At 38.0% G+C, this 20,209-nt stretch overlaps 3 protein-coding genes across 4 annotated transcripts in view; all 3 read left to right on the forward strand.

The window, feature by feature from the left end:
• Positions 1–3,232, forward strand: dtwd2 (DTW domain containing 2). Its single transcript, XM_053648875.1, has 6 exons — positions 1–385; positions 1,092–1,182; positions 1,341–1,435; positions 1,515–1,707; positions 1,864–1,992; positions 2,268–3,232. The coding sequence occupies exons 1-6, from the start codon at positions 228–230 to the stop codon at positions 2,436–2,438; spliced, it is 837 nt and encodes a 278-aa protein (XP_053504850.1). The 5' UTR covers positions 1–227; the 3' UTR covers positions 2,439–3,232.
• A 1,149-nt stretch (positions 3,233–4,381) lies between these two features.
• On the forward strand, positions 4,382–10,440 carry stard4 (StAR-related lipid transfer (START) domain containing 4). 2 transcript variants are annotated; one of them, XM_053649621.1, is made up of 6 exons: positions 4,382–4,523; positions 4,937–5,048; positions 5,858–5,907; positions 6,959–7,085; positions 7,390–7,504; positions 7,859–10,440. In XM_053649621.1, exons 2-6 carry the CDS (start codon positions 4,944–4,946, stop codon positions 8,095–8,097), a joined length of 636 nt encoding a protein of 211 aa, XP_053505596.1. In that variant the 5' UTR covers positions 4,382–4,523; positions 4,937–4,943; the 3' UTR covers positions 8,098–10,440. The 2 variants fall into 2 exon arrangements, with proteins under 2 accessions (XP_053505596.1, XP_053505597.1); XM_053649622.1 differs by lacking the exon at positions 4,382–4,523 and adding an exon at positions 4,655–4,799.
• A 124-nt stretch (positions 10,441–10,564) lies between these two features.
• The window catches only part of jak2a (Janus kinase 2a), a 35,148-nt gene continuing 25,503 nt past the window's right edge, over positions 10,565–20,209 (forward strand). Inside the window, exon 1 of the mRNA XM_053649602.1 lies at positions 10,565–10,728. The gene's annotated coding sequence lies outside the window, so the exon portion shown is untranslated. The remainder of the gene's footprint in view (positions 10,729–20,209) is intronic.

Raw genomic sequence — 20,209 nt, forward strand, 5'->3', positions numbered from 1 at the left:
AGCAAATAGCGTTTTTTCTTTCTAATCATAAAATATATATATAAGGTCAAAAATAATATCTATATACTTTCAAAAGTATATCTATATGTTTTATATGCCATATATATCCTGCATACACTCAACAGAATAGCTAGAGAAGGACCCAGGCTAACACACTCGCTAGCGTTCTAGCTAGCTAGCATCAAACAGAACGCAGGCGGGAATGTCGTCATTTCCTGTTGCGAGACATGTCTGAATCTCCATCTTCACATTGTGCTGTTAGTGAAGCTTGCACTCCGGTTTCAGGTGAATTATCAGCGCAGGAAGAAGATCCTGAAGGTTTTGCAGATTTATCCGAGCTGCCTGTTGAAGTTAGTGAAAGGAGACCGACTTGTTTACGATGCTGGTGAGGATTTTTATTTTATTATTGTTATTATTATTATTATTATTATTATTATTATTATTATTATCATCGTCATCATCATCATCATCATCTCTGCAGCTAGCTATCTAGCATCTTAATGTTTAAGACCTGGATCCAGGTGTTTAATCGCTCAGGCGCTGGCACTGAGGCTGCAGGTGAAGGTGAATAAATGAGATGTTTTACAGCTGCTCTGTGCTGTTTTAAAAAGAAGAACAAGACAAATCTGTATGTTGGTGTTGAAATCAGCTGTGTGTAAGTGTAAAACAGTAAACAAGCCCATTCTGAAGTCTCTGAATTTATGTCAGCTTGAGTATATAGCTCTATATAACTCTTACAACCTTTATAGAGTATAAATGTGTTGTTTAATTTCACACACAGCTTTATCTCTGACTGTTACCCTGGAGACTCCTTCCATAAACATGAAATAAACGTCTCTTTTACAGAAAACTTAACATCAACGATTACACTCACTTTATAGAAAAAAAAAATCTGGAGCATCCAAAGTACAAGAGTCCATGTAAACGAACTGTTTCAATAGAAACAAAGTATGATTGCTGTGTTGTAAGAGGAATAAAACACGTCAGCATCAGAAAAGAATCAGTTTTTTATTGTAACAGCAACACACAGTGTTTAATTTTTGCATTTCCTGTCGGTAATACTTGTGAATTGTTGTTGTTTCCACTCCTAGCCGTCCGGTGAAGGTGTGTCTGTGTCCGTTTCTCCCCGCCGAGCCGCTGAACGTCTCCACCTGCCTGTACATCGTTCAGCATCCTGCAGAGGTCTGTGTATTTTCCCCACATCATTAGATGGAACGTGATACAGTTCTGTGTCTCACACGCACACACAATTCAACTCATTCGTTCATGACTGAATGTTACTGATTTTTGTATGTTATATATCGCTATTAAAACGTATTCTTGCTGCCCCGCCCCCTCAGGAGAGTCGAGTGCTCCGTACCGTCCCCCTGCTGGCCGCCTGCTTACCTAATGGCAAATGCAAAGTCTTGATTGGAAGACGGTTCAGTGAAGAGAGGTACTGTACGTCTCCTCGCAGTTATTCTCTCCTGAGTTATTCTCAGTCGTAATCCTGAAACTCTTCCTCACCCACTCAGACACGCCGAGTTAGCCGCCGTGTGCAGAGACGCGCACACCCTCGTCCTGTATCCCGGATCCGACGCCGAAAACCTGGAGGACATGGATGTGGATTTCGCCGCCACTCCTCACAACGTCATTATTATAGACGGCACATGGAGCCAAGCCAAGGACATGTTCCTCAGAAACGCTCTGTTCCACTTACCCAAACAGGTACAACTTCCTTACACCACAGCAATTTAACTCATCAGCCATCTTTATTTATTAAAGAAAGACATGTCATACCTGTGAATGAGCCTTTACTGTTGAAACCATGACGACGACGATAAAAGAAACTCGGACGTCAAATTAAGTGTGCGTGTTTTGCAGGTGCAGTTAAACAGCGCCCCGTCCAGTCAGTACGTGATCCGCACTCAGCCCACGAACATGTGCCTGTCCACGCTCGAGTGTGCTGCTGTCACTCTGTCCATCATGGAGAAAAACCAAGCCATACAGGAGGTGGGTAGGGAATACGGGCATGTCCCTAATGCATGCACGACTAACCCTGTGAAGCCCGCTTCACGCCTTCTGTAGTAACGCAGCAAATCTGAAGCATTAGCATTGTCTCTTAGAATCACTGAGGTTCTTCTAGGAACTCTGACTAGACATCATAAAGGTTAAGATCATCCAAACTTATACAGAGAGAGAAAGAGTGTTCAGTGCGATGCTCTCTCTACCATTTAACAATGATCATTCGCTTCCTGCAACGTTGACGCCTCACTTCCTGTGTGCAGGTTCTACTGAGGCCTCTGCGAGCTCTGTGTTCGTTCCAGCTGCAGCACGGAGCTCAGGTTCACCACAGCAAAGAGCATCTGCTGAAGAGCGGCCTGTACGATAAACCCCTGCCCAAGAACAAGCGCAAGATCAAGAGGATGCAGAAACTCATCACCAACCAGGATGTCTGAGTACGGCTGGGACGTCCAACTATCCAAGGCGTCCGACTACGACCGGGACGTCCGACTGTCCGACTACGACCGGGACCTCCGATTATGACCGGGAGATTCAACTACAACTGGGATATCCGACTAAGACCAGGATGTCAGACTGCAACTTGGATGTCCAGCGATCTGGTTACAATCAGGACATCTGACTGTCCGACTAAGACCAGAACGTCTGACTACGACCAAGATGTCTGATGTATGTATGACTACGGCTGCAGGAGCAGAAACGTACCCAAGATTTTTAAACATTTAACTTTCGTAGGTTTCTTTTTGTTAAGCGATGAGATCTTCATGAAGGTTTTGTTTACAGAGTTAATCACTGACCTCTACATCTGAAGTTAAATGCTGGAAAAACTTTTGACTGAAGGTCCGTTGAAGACTTTTTGTATCTTTAAGCGCTGAGATCGGATTTCAGTGCTGTTTTGTTGTAGCGTATTCCCTCAAGAATGTACAGGACCGTACACATTAATGCTGTATCATGTATGTCTGTATGATGGTTAAATCTTTTGCTGTTTCATCATTTTAAAGTACATACTCTGTTCTGACACCAGCTGGTTTTAATATAATTAAAACTTGCTGCTTCAGTGGATTGTTTCTCACTCTTGTGTTCCTGAAGACTTTTTTTTTTCAAGTGTAGAATTTGACATCATTTTGGTGAATTTTTCCTGGAATAAAGGATTTTTATAAAGATTTGTATTGTGAGTTAGAAGTGAATATTCCCTTTCATCAAACATCCCAACACTTGTAAAAAAAAAAAAAAAAAAAACAAAAACAACACTAATATATCTGGAAAAAAATAATCTCTGGAAATGATGAAATTAGAAACGTTGTTTAAAATTCAACGTTGATCAACCCTCGTTATTTGATTTCTGTGGAGAAATCTTTTGGTCTTTCTGTGGAAATATTACCTGACAACTACAATTAGAGCTCAGTGATTCAGATCTAGACGTTCTCAATAAATATAGAAATATTTTACACATACACGTGTACACGCACTAACGTGGTAAAGTGATGGCTCACGAAATGAAACATAATTGGTAATTATTCCGAAAATACGAATAAGTTGTATTTTATACCATACTATAATGAACTTTAGGAAATATTACAAATTAATCAGAAATCTTGTAAGTGTTAAGCAGCTTTTTAAAAAATTAAAATGCATTTTATCAAAATGATAAAATAAGAAAAAGTTATTCATCTTGTAGCATGAAAATATCTTTATAATAAATATCTCATCAAATATTTCCTCAGTACGCAGAAAATATCAAATTATTTTTGTGTACAAAATGTTTTTGTTTTTTAAATTGTGTGACATCCATAATAACAGTTATTAGGCTTTTTCTTGTTATTTACCAGTCTAAAATGTTTATTAGTTTGACCAAATTGATTAAGAAAAGATTAAAGGTATGGATTATTGTGAAAAATCTGCACTTATATCTATAATATTCATAATATTCACACATTAAAATCATAATATTCACAATGTAATTATTCAGTATACAAATCTTTATCTGAGAAGTAACATATTACATTTTACATCACTTTAAATTAAAACCAGAGTCAAAAAGTTTAATCAAAATGTAGAGATAAAGGGAAAATCAAGAAAAAGTAAAAAAAAAAAAAAAAAAAGATTTTTTCGGATTTTTCTTCTCAATATAAAATTTACTTCCGGGCTCGATGATGACGTGACGTTGGTCAGAATAACGGATTTATCCATGTTTCTCTTTCGCCCTCTAGTGGACCAGCGCGGTGTTGCAGCTTGTACCGGTGACCAAAAACCATCCGACGAGGCATTTAACCAGTCAGATTCTACATTTCAATAATATGCGTGACAATGAACGAATCAGCAATCAGGATGCACGTCCGTGGGTGGGACGTTTGATTTTGATTGGTTGTTGGAGTAACTGCCGAAAAATACGAATGGATCAGTGATTGATTCATGTATGTACTTTTGGTTAGATTTGCGATATAAATAGCGAAAAAGATGCTTTAATAATAATATTTTTTTTAAAAGATTGAAAGAAGATTAATCAAGTTATCGATATAAAGGTATGTAACATTAATGTGGATTAAAAGTTTTATAATTTTCGTGATTTCGTGATTCGTGAAAATGATTCATTTGATTCATTTGAATCATTTCGATAATCAGTGTTTTGGTGTTATTTCTGTCTTGCACTCTGTTTATTCTCATTAACTCTAAAACATCCGTCATGGGGTTAAATACAGTGTACAGAAGGTGTTAGCATGTGTTAAAGATGATTATATATAATATATATAATATAACATTACTGCATTACATCATCAGGAGGAAAGTTCAGGTTGAAGGTCAGGACTTTACTCTCCTGCAGTTATTTACTCTAGTTTGTTTTTCTCCTCCTTGTTTGTATCTTGGTGTATTTTTCTTCAATAATCCCTCCATTTCTCTGCTCTCTGTTTATTTTTACTGACACTGTCTTTCTCAGGATTATCATGGGCGGTTTGCCGGACGTCACTGAGCTGAGAACACGGCTGGAGAACACTCTGATATCTTATCATAATCTGGAGGAGAAGGAGTGGAACGTGACAAAGAAATCGGTTCGTATTTTTATTTTATATAAATTTTTTCTTCTTTTTTGCAAGATAATATTCCAAATGGAGCTCATCTTTGATGTGTGGCTTTTGCTGATTCAAATTTATTTTTTCTGGATCTTTGAGACCGAGCAACATTGAAGATTATTGAATCCTATAACACCACATCCCCAAGACTTTATTCTTCTTATACAACAGCAATTTACAGATGATTAAAATGTAAAAATTAAAGAAGGTTACGTACTTTTTATCCATTCATATGTCGGATATGTCAGTGAGACAGGTTAGTTCCTGTTCTTACTTACGTTATAGCAGCTTGAAACAGTCGTTCCCTCACCAGCCTCTCTCTCTCTCTCTCTCTCTCTCTCTCTCTTTATTGTCTCTCTTAAATAAACAAAATTGCAGCTTTGTCATGTTACCGAGAAACCACAAAGAAACTCCTCTGTTGGAAAACTAAAATTGACTGCTTTACCTCAGACAGTGACACAAAGTGCTGACACTGGAGACTCCTTCCATAAACGTTACATAAATATCTCCTTACAGAAAACAAATCTGTTTATTAATCTGTCCCTGTGAATGAGTGGTTACTATAGAAACGATAACGTATTAGAACAAGTACATTAACATAAAGCTGTGATTTATATCTACTACTGTATGTCAGAGCTGCTGTTATAGAAAATGAATCAACACCTGACGACCAATCACAAGTGATTTCAGCAATGCAAGATGAATATCCTATTATTATTATTATTGTTAGCGTTACATTAACATTACATTAATGTTTGTCAGTGATAGTTTTTGTTTTCCCTCTACAGAAAGATGTCACTGTTTGGAGGAAACCTTCATCAGAGTTCAGTGGCTTCCTGTGAGTCCGTCTTTCTTTCGGTTTGTGATTCAGTGAACGGCTTTAAAGCATCAACAAAAAATGCTCTGTTTGTTTACACGGGAACCCGGCGTGACTCCGCCCACTACAGTATTCATTCTGTGTGTTATTCATTATTCCTAATTAGTAACGATAACGTCTCGATTCCTCCACCTGTGAGAAAACTCCAGCATACCATTTTTATACATTTCCAGCCGTTACAAAATGCTTTGCAAGAACCTTTACTCAGTCTGGTTTGTTCTACTGTCCAAGTTACGGAAGAGGAAAAATAAATAAATGAGAAGATCTGCTTAAACAGCTTGTGCTTTGTATTGGACACACCATTACGATTGTAGTGTTCTGGAAATAAAGTCCTGATCCAGTAATGTGACAATGAAAGATTCCCGCTGGACTGAGATGCTGAGAGACTCACATCATCTGAGTAGGAGCTAAAAATGAAACTTGTAGATGATTGTACAGAGCGTGCAGTGATTAGATGATGACCTAATTTGTGGTTTAGCTCTCCTCTTCCTGCTCGTCATTCTGCAGTTTATTTGTCATCATAATTTGCACTAATATCAACATTGGTGACATTTGCATGATTCAACCCCCATTGCGAATCAGGTTTATTGTGAAAATGTTCAGACTTTCAGCTGTTTGCGATGAATCAAACAAAAGCAATTGAAATAGTTCAACACAGTGAATGCGTCAAGCGGTTTTTCCCCAAATTCAACTGAAAATGCAGCTTCTAATGATTTCTCCAGTCTCAGAATTATTCACTCCCTTCATGGCGAGCATCTTCAGTACTTAGTAGAGCACCATTTTGCTGTTATGACCTGCTGCAAACGAGATGCAGAGCTTCTGTCAGCGTTCCTGAGGAATCTTCTCCCGTTCCTCATGAGCAATGGCCTCCAGTTCAATAATATTCTATACTATTTCAATCGCTTTTGTTTGATTTGTTCATCGCAAACAGCTGACATAGTAAATTTTAACAATAAACCTGATTTGTGATGAGGGTTGAATCATTTTGCTCGTAACTGTACTTTGCATGCAGCTATAAAGTGGAGGGCTTGGTAATGGAGAAGCCGTGCAGGATAGTGGACTACATTCGGCCGGGACCGTATCGCTTACAGTGGGACAGTCTGATGACCACCATGGACATTGTACAAACTCTAGACAAGGTTCAAAATAAAAAAATAATTTAAAATACTGCTTAATTTAGTGTTCTTGTGTCCTCGATCACATGATATTAATGATATCTACTGATGCCTAAGATTACTGAAATAAAATTATATCATGATAAGTAATGAATAAAATCGCTCTAAGATGTTAAACTGTCTAAAAAACAGAAGGACCAGACTTTTGTGATTCAATTTGGGTACGTGTGTGTGTGTGCGTGTGTGTGCGTGTGTGTGTGTGCGTGTGCTTGCGTGCGTGTGTGCGTGCGTGTGTGCGTGCGTGCATGCGTGTGTGTGTATGTTGCAGGCGTGTTGTGTGATGCGCTACACCACTGCAGGACAGCTGTGGAACATCATCGCTCCTCGAGAGTTTGTGGATTTCTCCTACACCACGGATTATCAGAACGGCCTCCTGTCCTGCGGTGAGAAACGTTTACATTAACACAGGAAGCTGAGTTTTGGATTGTGATTGGTCAATAAATTAATTAATGCGCTCATTCTGATATGTTATCGTTTCTATAGTAACAACTCATTCATGGGATCTTCACAAGGACAAGTTGCGGTTGTGTTTTTGATTTAAAAAAATATATAATACGATCACGATAATAAAAATAAAACTGATGATCAGCACAAATTGGAATGAAAAGAAATCATGGTTTTAAATAATACAGAGTAACTGATCAAATAAGAACAGTTCCTGCTGACACACCCCTTTTTGTTTCTGTGTGTGTGTGTGTGTGTGTGTGTGTGTGTGTGTGTGTGTGTGTGTGTAATAGGTGTGAGTGTGGAGTGTGAGCAGCAGGAGCAGAGCTGTGTGAGAGGTTATAATCACCCGTGCGGTTGGTTCTGCGTTCCTGTCGATGGCGTTGAAGTCGACGGTGCCCCCTACAGTCTGCTCAACGGATACATCCAGACCGACCTGAGGGGCAAAATTCCCCAGTCCGCCGTAGACGTCGCCATGGCAGCCTCGCTCATCAACTTCTACACTGACCTCAGGAAAGCACTTGCAACCTAGACCTGTCTCTCTCTCTCTCTCTCTCTCTCTCTCTCTATCTTTCTCTGTCTGTCTGTCTGTCTGTCTCTCTCTCTATCTCTATGTTTCTCTCTCTATCTTTCTGTCTGTCTCACTGTCTCGCTCTCCCTCTCTGTCCGTCTGTCTGTCTGTCTCTCTATCTCTCTGTTTCTCTCTCTATCTTTCCGTCTGTCTCTCTATCTGTCTGTCTCTATTTCTCTCTCTATCTCTGTGTCTCTCTCTCTCTATCTATGTGTCTCTCTCTCTATCTGTCTGTCTGTGTCTCTCTATCTCTGTGTCTCTCTCTTTGTCTTTATCTACCTATCTCTCCCTGTATCACTGTCTCTTTTTCTCTCTCTCTCTAGCTATCTATCTACCTGTCTGCTTCTCTGTCTACCTCTCTCTATCTGTCTGTTTCTCTCTCTATCTGTTTGTCTCTCTCTATCTGTATCTATCTATATCACCCTGTCTCTCTCTTTCTCTCTCTAGGACGCCTTCCATGTAGACAAATCACATCAATATAATAAGTACGGCATTATATTTTTGTAACAGATAGATAGATAGATAGATAGATAGTTATATACAGTGAATTTGCACTTGTTCAGGTTGTTCTCACACTAGTTGTGTGACGATATCCTAAATTCCGTATTGCTCTTGCTCAGGAAGCGAGAGATCGTCCCAGCCCCACATTACAGCGTGCCATTATCATCACTTTTATCAGCTGAACTGAACATTTCAGAACTTTTCACCCTTATTTGTACTTTATTATCACAAACTACCATCCTACTGATATATCGTCACGCCACTAGCGCAAGGACACAGAACAAGCAATCCATTTTGTGTATATAAAAATAAAAGACATATTTCAGGATATTTATTCATGTGTTTACGTGTTCAAAGAGAAAACACGAAGTAATGCATGTGAATTAAAAAATCAGCACATTACATGATGAAAAAATGGAATATTTTTCCATAAGAGATGAAGAGAAATACTTGATAAATGATATACATCAGGATTTTATTTCCTTATCTGATTATAAATGTTACGGTGCATATTTATGGAAAGCATTACACATTTCTTTAGTCTTAAATGCTGACTGTGTCGTTAATCTCGACTAGCTAAAAATACAAAATCCAATTAGAGATATTAAAGTTGATTAGATTGCAGTGTTTAGCAGAGGTGCAGATATTTCCCGTAGCTTTCAGACACTAAACCTTCTGTAATGTGTAATGTGCATACTCCCATACGGTGTATCATCGTTATTAAAATCATTCAAATGAACGGAACTGAAGTGTGTTTCTGCTCCTTTCCATCACATCTGTACTTTATAAACATTGATATTAAATGGTATTAAATGAAATTAAATTATATTAAATTTTGGAAACAGGTAACTATGCCCTGTTTATATCTTTTTCTTTTCTTCTCTTTTCCTTTTTATTTTTATTTTTTTACAAATTCGTTTGAAATTAAACCTAAAAGAAGTCCATGTGTTGTATCATAGTGACATTTGACATGGAAGAAAAAAAAGATGAAAAATATACTAAGCGTTAATCTGTGCTTTGGCTTCTTCCAGGTGAATATCTGACTTGTAATATTTTTATCCTCCAGTAAATAATTTACTAAAGTATGTACACATCATTATTGAGTTTCTGGCCTTTTTTTGAATGTTGGGTGAAAAACAAACAAACAGCACTGTGGTCTCGGTGATCACTGATTTCTAGTTTTTCGCACCATTTGATTAAAATATTTATACATGTAATTATTATATACATATTTTTAAATAACAAAAGGAATACGATATGTATATTACACAATTTAAAAATATGATTTCTTCATTTCTGTTTTGTTTTATTAATTCCAACATTTCTATAGGTCTATTAAAATGTATATACAGTTGAGGACATACTTGGGAGTGTAAAATTTATGCTGTTTTTTAAAAATTATTATTCCAAACAAAGCTCAAATATTATTCCACGGTTATTTTGCCTGTAGATGGGGCCATTTAATAATGTTCAGTATTGTATGTACAAGTTTGTTATGCTGTAAAAAGAGAAAAGCAAGCAAAGACTGTGTGGTTTTGTATGGAAAGTATTTCAGTGAATCTAATCTAAACAGCAAATACTACAAAAATATCTTGCATTATGAACAAAAATATAGAAAGGTAAATTGTGCTTCTTTTTTTGTTGTTTTTGTTTAAATTAACTTATTTTTCGATCATCAAAAGTCTACAAATCCAGAAAATCAAAAATATATCATTACAATAAACACTGTATAGAAGAGCGTTAAATAAAATACTGGGGAATTTCATTGTTTTATCCCACAAAACCCCGCCTCTTGCGCCCGGATTGGCCAGTAGGTCGGACTCACAATCGCGCCATTGATTGGACAGTTAAGATGTCAGTCATGTAACCGCAGCCAATCGTAGCAAGAGGATCCCGCAGTTCAATACGGACGGGAAATAAATAACGCGTTATACATGGTATTTAAGCACTGGTTAGCATGAGCTAGCTCGCTAACAGTTAACTATCAAAGAAAAGCGATATAACTTGACAAATCCGACATTAGTAATGGATTAAATACGCGGATAACTTCTTCACAACTAGAAGTTCAACCTTTAACACAACCAGTTTATTGTAAGTACAACTACGTTACACAACAATTTGTGTATCATGGTTAAGTAAATTAACAAAGTTAACAATATTTAACTTAAACGTTTAACACTGTATATTCTTGTTTATATGTTGTTGTTTTTTTGTTTTTGTTTTTAAAACAACCCTTACAATAAACTAGTAGTTAAAATGCTTGCCAGACTAGGAACTGAAGTTAAACTGGGCCGAAGACCAAATCGCTTTCTCCTTGTTATATAAGTGCACTACTTAGGGTGTGAATACAACGTCATCTATACTGTACCTAGTGACCTACTTGAACCATAAGGCGCCATTTTGTATTTAACCCAAGTCTAGTTTGTCAAACGGTATATGTCAAATGTAACGTTTACATTTTGGTTAATATTTTATAAACTGATTAAAACGTGACAAGTTCATTATTATGCAAAATGACAATATTAAAGTAAACAGTAAAAAAAAGTTTGCTACGATATTTTATTGTTTCTGCCATGTTTCCTTATAACACATTAGTAACAAAAAAAGTCAAAAAGCAACAAAAAATACAAATTACAGTTCTTTAAAAAAAAATAATAATAAAGTTTAAGATTCTGTACTTTAAATATCAACACGTATTTTTGATTTGGTCTGCATGAATTCTAGCAGTAATCAACTAAGTGGCAAATACAGTAAAGCAGCATTTTTATAAAGATTTAAGTCGGTTTAAAAAAAATATTGATTTGTATTAAATAACAGAAGGTTTGTTTGACTAAAAATGACTTAGTAACAACTCAAAAACAACTTGAACGCACGTATCGCTGCACGTAATCTTTCACAACAGGTTTTTATTTTCAACATCCCGTGGGTTAAAAAAAATTCCGAACAAATACAGGAATCGTCTCATCGCCTTATCTTACTTTTTACGAATCGTTGCGGCGGATAACCGAAAGATAAAACGTGAGTCAAATTTCTCAGCAACTGGCTAAGAAGGTCAAGTCACAAAGCGAACATTTCAATGTAATGAAGCTGTCTGGGTGGGAGGGGCTTACTCTCTTTCACCTGTCAATCAGAGCGAGGCCAGCCAATCGCCTGCATCTGTGAGCTTGTGTATGAGGAAGACGGCGGATAGCGCTTTCCTCCGAGTGTGTTCTGCAGCTCTGTGACGTGTTAACCTTTCTTTAAATGATTTCATTTTAGATTTTTAATAAACAAAAGAAAGTATTATTTTGATTTATATAAGAATTCACACTGAAAACATTGTAGCATTTTATCATTTTAAAAATTACACACGAAATTCATCAGCTCATGATGAGTAATTATTAAGCAATAATAAATAAATAAATAAATAAAAATGTAATAAAAAAAGATATCATGAGATCAGGAAAGCGTGTTGTGACATCATTTATGACAAACGTTGATATTATATCTCCGTGTCGTCCAGCTGGATCGTGAAGATCTGACAGCAAAAATTCGTAAAGCTACTTATATGGACGTAGTGTGTTTAAGCGATTGTTCGAATCTATGTTCTAACGTGTGTGTGTGTGTGTGTGTGTGTGTGTGTGTGAGAGAGAGATAAGTCTGACTCAGACAACCTCCTCTCTCTGTACACACTCTGATAACTCCAAGTGTGTGTGTGTGTGTGTGTGTGTGTGTATCGTTTGTGTTTGCGGCTGGTAAATAAGATCTCCCCTCTGTTTTCTACTAAAGCTGGAGTCGGTTTGTGTTTTGAGTTCGAGTCGAAAACTCAAGCATGAACAAAAGATGGTTTAAAACAATGTAAGCTAATTAAAAAAAAAAAGATTAAAGCATAAAATACTGACAGACACAGTGCCACATGTCAATTACAGTCTCTGCACCCATTAAACGTAACTATAAACGGATAAAACCTACGGCACGCTGTTCTTTAATTAATAAATAAATAAATAAATATTGTAATTGGCAAACCGCAGCGGTATAAGAGGAATAAAACACTGTGGAATGTGCGGTTCTCGGAAAACGATCGACTTCGGAGTGGCTTCGCATCGGGGTGTGTGTCAGTTTGGTGTTTAAATTTTTTTTTAAACTGTGCAGTTAATTTTATTAAAATTTTAATTACAGTTTAATTATTAACTCTAAAGCGTCGCTGATTCGTTTTATTTTGTCCTAAACCTAATTTGTAGCATTTTAATAATAAGCGATACGTTATTTTTGTTCAAATGCCAAGATTTTCCACTCTTCACCACACACACACACACACACACACACGCACGCCCCTGGTTCTTTCACTTCCTGTTTCTTCCTTTCTGAAGACACACCGCAGATGCCGCAAGGTGACCAACTGAAGTGCAGCAGTATGTGTGTGTGAGAGTGAGAGAGAAAGACATTACACTGTAGGGGGCGTGGGGATTTCCTTTAACACTGTAGGGAAAACCCCAGCTACATTAACACACTCAGTACTGACATCCATTAGCCCGTTATTATTATTATTATTATTATTATTATTATCATTATTTAATAAAGGCGTTATAAACACGACACTGGCAGGAATTGGATATCAGCTCAGTCCGGGTCACCTCTGCACAGGTAATTTATCATTTCTGTGGTTCATGGTTCCGTCCCAAATCCAGTTCATGTTTATAGATAGTTAGTGTTCATTACTAAATTTCTAGCAAAACTTCCTGATTTTCCAGAGTGTGTGTAGGAGTGTGTGTAGGAGTGTGTGTAGGAGTGTGTGTGTGTGTGTGTGTGTGTGTGTGTGTCACACTTAATTAAAGTCTTCAGAGGCGTGTGTAGTGAAATAAAGGTGCAAAGTGTTCTGCGTTATCCGGAATGTTCTTATGAGCTTGAACACTGTTGTGGGTATATAATAATAAAAATCTAATAAATATAAATAATAAAAATCATTGTAATATTTATCCTCTCTTTCTTTATTTCTCTCTCTCTCTCATTCTCTCTCTCTGCATTTCAGTCTCTCTCATCTCATCTTTTTCTATCTGCATGTCTCTGGACCTGTCTATCTCTTTCTGTCTCCCGCTGTCCTTCTGTCATTCTTTGTCTGTCTCATTCTTTCTCTCCCTATCTCTCTTTATATAATCCTTTCTCTTTTTTTTCTTCCTCCATCTTTCTCTCTTTCTGTATCTCTTTCTCTTTGTCTCCTTCTGTCTCTCTTTGAATGTAAATAAATCGTGTAAAGTTGCTGAAAATAAATAAATTGTGGTTCACAGTGTAGCCTAAAACAGAAGCGAAGCTGTAAATGTTAAGTGTATGAATGTAAAGCGCGAGGGCGTAAAACGTGTGGGCGTAAAGCGTGTGGGCGTAAAGCGTGAGGGCGTAAAGCGTGTGGGCGTAAAGCGTGTGGGCGTAAAGCGTGAGGGCGTAAAGCGTGTGGGTGTAAAGCGCGAGGACGTAAAGCGTGTGGGAGTAAAGTGTGAGGGCGTAAAGCATGTGGGCGTAAAGCGCGAGGACGTAAAGCGTGTGGGAGTAAATCGTGAGGGCGTAAAGCGTGAGGGTGTAAAGCGTGTGGGTGTAAAGCGTGAGGGCGTAAAGCGTGGGTGTAAAGCGTGTGGGCGTAAAGCGTGAGGGCGTAAAGCGTGGGTGTAAAGCGTGAGGGTGTAAAGCGTGTGGGTGTAAAGCGTGAGGGCGTAAAGCGTGAGGGCGTAAAGCGTGGGCGTAAAGCGTGAGGGCGTGGTGTAAAGCGTGAGGGCGTAAAGCGTGTGGGTGTAAAGCGTGAGGGCGTAAAGCGTGGGCATAAAGCGTGTGGGCGTAAAGCGTGTGGGCGTAAAGCGTGAGGGCGTAAAGCGTGTGGGTGTAAAGCGTGAGGGTGTAAAGCTTCAGGACGTAAAGCGAACTGTGACGTGACGAGTTCTTTGCTGCCGATTAGTCAAACAGTCGACTCCTTTTTTTTAATGACAGGTTGTAGTAAAAACTGGAATTGTGTGTGTCCCCCTAGTGTTGACTCAGACTGTATGTAATACATGATGTCTCTCATTTCTGAGAAGTTCCTCAGAGCGTGCTTTCTCGTCCTCGTCACAGAGGACGCGTTCTGCTCGTTTCACTTCCTGTTCTGCATACTCTGAGCTCGCGTCCCTCTCATCCGAGTGTCGTTTCAGTCTGTGTATGGAAATAAGACAGCGCAATCAAGCGAGAACGAAACCGAGGGAGAACAAATCAGGAACAAGAGAATGTTTTTAATCCACGTCATACATCATGCTCCGTATTGCGACGTCGATGAAACGATTCCAGCGTCGTTATTCTACTCATAAAAACAACATGAACGAACACAAACAGGCTGTGGTAATAAACTACTTCCCACAGTAGTGTTTAGATATTATTATAATATTATAAGAATTATAAGAAAAAGAAAGATTTTTGTGTGCGATCTACTAAAATGCGTGTACAGTTACGGCAGGATTAATAAAGAATAATCACTTAATCAGGACTTAACACTCGGCCTCGAGGGAGGAGACGATGTGTAAAAGAGATTATTGTGAGCGCTGTGTGTTCTCGACAGCCGTGACGAGTTCCAATATCAGGAGACTCCCAGGAGAGTAAAACTGAAACCGAAACGCTGTACCACACCTGTTACAGGCTGTGAGATAGAGGTGTACGACATGACAAAACTGTCACATCATCATGCTTGAAAACATTCTATAATACACAATAATATGCCCATTTATATCACAGTCTGTTTTCACAGCTATGAGCGTTTAACAGGTTAAAGATACTTTTATTTAATTGTTAATTATTAAACCCTGAAAAAAACCCCGGAAAAATGGAAAAATTCAGTAAGAAAATTTAACATGACTTCCATCTGCTTACGATCAGAGATGGTAATTGTTTTTGTTAAATAGCATAACAAATGGATGGATGGATGGATGGATGGATGGATAGGTAGATGGATGGATGGATGGATGGATAGGTAGATGGATGGATGGATGGATAGATGGATGGATGGATGGATAGGTAGATGGATGGATAGATAGATGGATGGATGGATAGATAGATAGGTGGATGGATAGATAGATGTATGGATAGATAGATGGTTGGATGGATAGGTAGATGGATGGATAGATAGATGGATGGATAGATGGATGGATAGATGGATGGATAGGTAGATAGATGGATGGATGGATGGATGGATGGATAGATTGATGGATAGATAGATGGATGGATGGATAGGTAGATGGATGGATAGGTAGATGGATGGATGGATGGATGGATGGATAGATGGATGGATAGATAGATGGATGGATAGGTAGATGGGTGGATAGATGGATGGATAGATGGATGGATGGATGGATGGATAGATGGTTGGATGGATAGGTAGATGGATGGATAGATGGATGGATGGATAGATGGATGGATAGATGGATGGATGGATGGATGGATGGATGGATAGATTGATGGATGGATAGATAGATGGATGGATGGATAGGTAGATGGATGGATAGGTAGATGGATTGATAGGTAGATGGATGGATAGATGGATGGATAGATGGATGGATAGATAGATGGATGGATGGATGGATAGATGGATGGATAGATGGATGGATAGATGGATGGATGGATAGATAGATGGATGGATTGATGGATGGATAGATAGATGGATGGATAGATGGATGGATAGATAGATGGATGGATGGATGGATAGATGGATGGATAGATGGATGGATAGATAGATGGATGGATGGATGGATAGATTGATGGATGGATAGATAGATGGATGGATAGATAGATGGATGGATGGATAGGTAGATGGATGGATAGATGGATGGATAGATAGATGGATGGATGGATAGGTAGATGGATGGATAGATGGATGGATAGATAGATGGATGGATTGGTAGATGGATGGATAGATGGATGGATAGATAGATGGATGGATGGATGGATAGATGGATAGATAGATGCTTGGATGGATAGTGCATTTTTTTCTTCTTCCCATTAAACTACTGGAATCGGCAAAATCGCGATCGTACAAAAAATCTTTCGCAGTGGTGTTTGTGGGTAAACGAGACCTTTTAGCTGTACTCCTGTTTGACGCACGTGAATCAAAGAGGGCTTTGACTTGAACGTGTGTCGTCGTGACATCACGTGACGTGTCTCAGTCCGAATCTGCGGTAATTTTAACAAAAATTGCAAGCTCCTTCGATTGCAGAATGGCAAAATCCTGGAGGGAGTGTATAACGAAAATCAAAAACAATCAGCTTGTATTAAAATGAGATTTTGTGAAGACACGCCCATCTCTGTGATCTCTTATTTTCTTCTGAATCGACCAGAATGACTACAGATGTCTTGCGAAAGAACATTACGGAACCCAGTCTTCTGATCATCTCATCGTGCGGGAAGAAGAACAATAAGGGGATTTCATCTTCTTGTTTACTTTTGGTTTCTCTCTCTCTCTCTCTCTCTATATATATATATATACATATATATATATACACACACACACGCACACGGATGTGCCAAGAGACTTTCGTGTAAAGATTTCGCAATACATATTTCCTTTAATTCGTTTTGATTTTCACCATGTTCTGTATTTGTAAACGGTGGATTAATGAGTAATGATGTTTAGACTCGTTGTGATACTGTGAGAACACAATGATCATGCACTGATCAGTCGTACCGTCCGGTTTGGAGGAATTCTGTCATTTCTGCCTCCACGTCTGAAGCAGAAGTTGGAACTTTGTGAAATGCACCTTTTCACGTCTCTAGTTTTTTGTTTTTGTTTTTGCCTCTAGGGATGTTTAGTAAAGCTGGTTGTGGGTTGTTAATCCAAACTTCCTTACTATCTAGTAAAAACACTTTAATGCTTTGAGTGTGTAGTAGTTGTGTAGGTACACACACACACACTGTTGTGTTTATACATTAAACAGAACATAGCTGAGGTGACCTCCAGTCAAAGTGACATTGATTAAAATGTGTGTGTGTGTGTGTGTGTGGAGCCCTAAGGGAATCTCTGACCTCGTGATCATGATCGTGTGTGCACGCATGCGTGTGCTTGTGTGTGCACGTGTGCATATGCTTGTGCGTGTGTGTGTGTGTGAAAGCACAGCCTCACCAGGTGACGTTCCGCTCTTTGGCATCTTTAGGTAAATAACTGGTTACTATTTGTACCTTAAAGTTAAAGTGACGGTAAACTAAAAGCTGAATATTTCCGTTTTAAAACACTATTACACACCACAGTACTTTATTTAAACCTGTAACTCAAACCCGGTCAGTGTTTTTAGCTATTTTTATCTATTCTATCTACTTTCCTTGAGTCCAGTCCAGACCATGTGAGATGGGAGGAAGTGGGCGGAGCTTCCATGCAATATCGGAGGGTTCGATGATTATTTTATTGCTCTTTTGGTATGTTTTTGAGTGACGGCTCGTACCAACGCACCCCGATGTTAAATTTCTGAGTTCGTACTCAAAACCCGTGAGGTCTACTAATATATTCAGAGTAAACTGGATGTGACTCGAGCCAGCTGTAGCTCCATCTGTAGATAGATATCTGACATTGATTAGCTTAATTCATTAATTAATTTTTCAATGCAAAAATGAAATGAAAGATATGCAAATGTTTAAGTAAGACCAACCTGCCTGCACCTTCGCCTCAGCGCGGTGTGAATGTACCAGCTCACGTTACCCCTTCAACTGAAAACACACACTAATGTCCTTGTAAGCTCCAGTGGGTCTTGATTTATGTTCTTTTAATGACTGGAAAAATGTGTTGGAAGATGAACTGGGAACAGAGGAACGTTGAGCTTTAAATAGTGCCAAAAGGGAAATCCTTGCAAAGGATGCTGACTTCATGGAGTGTTTTTACTTTGTTAATAACATCCTTACAACTTCTGGGAACACTGGGGTTTAAGACAGGAATACACACCCCACATAGCGTGTATTCAGTGTTTCACACACTTTTGCATTGTTGATCTTATCGGCAAAACTGAAATCAAGCATTTTTCTTAGAAATTGTGTTAATAACACTGTGTACGGTTCCTTTAAGAGCTTAGTCTGGGTGTAGTGTGTGTGTGTGTGCACGCAGTGTTTTCCGTTGTATTTGAGTGATTTTTATCGTTCCAAAACGACAGTAGTTCCAAAACCACAGTTCCAACAAGTGTCCAAAAGCTCATTTAATCAACTCCTTCCACCATCTTATGACATAAACTTAACTTACCTTACCAAATAGAACATGTATACGACATAAAATTATCATACCAAAACTAAATGATTACATCTAAATTTACAATAAATATAGTAGTCTATACCCATTTTTAACTTAAGCCTTTTCTTTACTTAAACAACTATAACATTATTCTTTAAATTAATTAATTAATTAATTAAATTCAACTCACCTGTTGGAATACTGCAAGTCAATTTTTACAGAATGTGTTCAGTAGATTCTGGGATGTAACAATGCTGAAAAAAATAATTAATTCATTAATAATTCAATTAGAAAATCAGCTTCTTCCAATTAGATTAGTTTGTAATTGTTATTATTATAATTTTTTTTAATTAAATGATATAATTATATACATATTATGATATCTATATCACTTCCTCCACCTCATTTGTTGTTGTTGTTGTTGTTGTTGTATTGCCAATAAAACTTCTCAGTTGTTTCTTTTCTATCTATAATTAAAACTTTGTATGAAAACTTCAGAAATTCTACATAAAGGTAGAATTTCACAGGTTTTTTTAATGACATTACAATCTCCTTAGTTTTATTTTGCTAGAAGTTTCCCTACCTGTTAGCTGTGAAAGTTTTGTAGATCTAACGCTAAACTAAACAACCCAGAGTTCTTGTTCGGGGATATAAACATAGATATTCTGATATCCACTGTAGAACCTGAGAAAAGTCAATTCTGACATCGCGATATTAATATCCTAATATTGAGTCATGATTTTGAGAAATGGCAGACATGATTGTAAAAAAAAGTCAATGGAAAAAAACGTCATGCACGAGTACGAATTCTGAAATCTCTTTAAAATACAGAGACAATCAGTATGTTTACATGGACAACAATAATCCGATATTAACCCGATTAAGAAACTAGCATGTAAACAGGGATTATTGATGACCTTAATCTGGCTAAAGTCATACTCGAAGTAAACACAAATGGAATTAAGACATGTGGAGTATTCCTGTTTTAGTCGCATTATCAACGTGCATTACATACATGCACACACCTTAATCACAAATCACAAATTAACGTCGTGTGAGAGTTTTCACCGTATTGTGCAACAGGACACATACACACACAGCAGTACGCGGTTTCAGACGCAGCCCACGGCTTCAAGCAGTCATATATTAGCACGTATAGCATGACAAATAATTAACTGCACTTGAAGCTTTTGTAAAATTAAAAATGAAACACCCAAAACTGTATACGGTACCATAACGAAGACCAACTGTACGTTTATACGTGAAATTCTGGAGGGAACGTCGGATGGCATGGCGTGGGGAAGTAATGACGTGTGCCGTTAATCGATCTATGTTCTATAACACGTAAAACAGGAACATGAAAGCAATATTCTAAAAGCGACT

Source organism: Ictalurus furcatus, chromosome 18 (genome assembly GCF_023375685.1).
Source record: "Ictalurus furcatus strain D&B chromosome 18, Billie_1.0, whole genome shotgun sequence".
Lineage (NCBI taxonomy): Eukaryota > Metazoa > Chordata > Actinopteri > Siluriformes > Ictaluridae > Ictalurus > Ictalurus furcatus.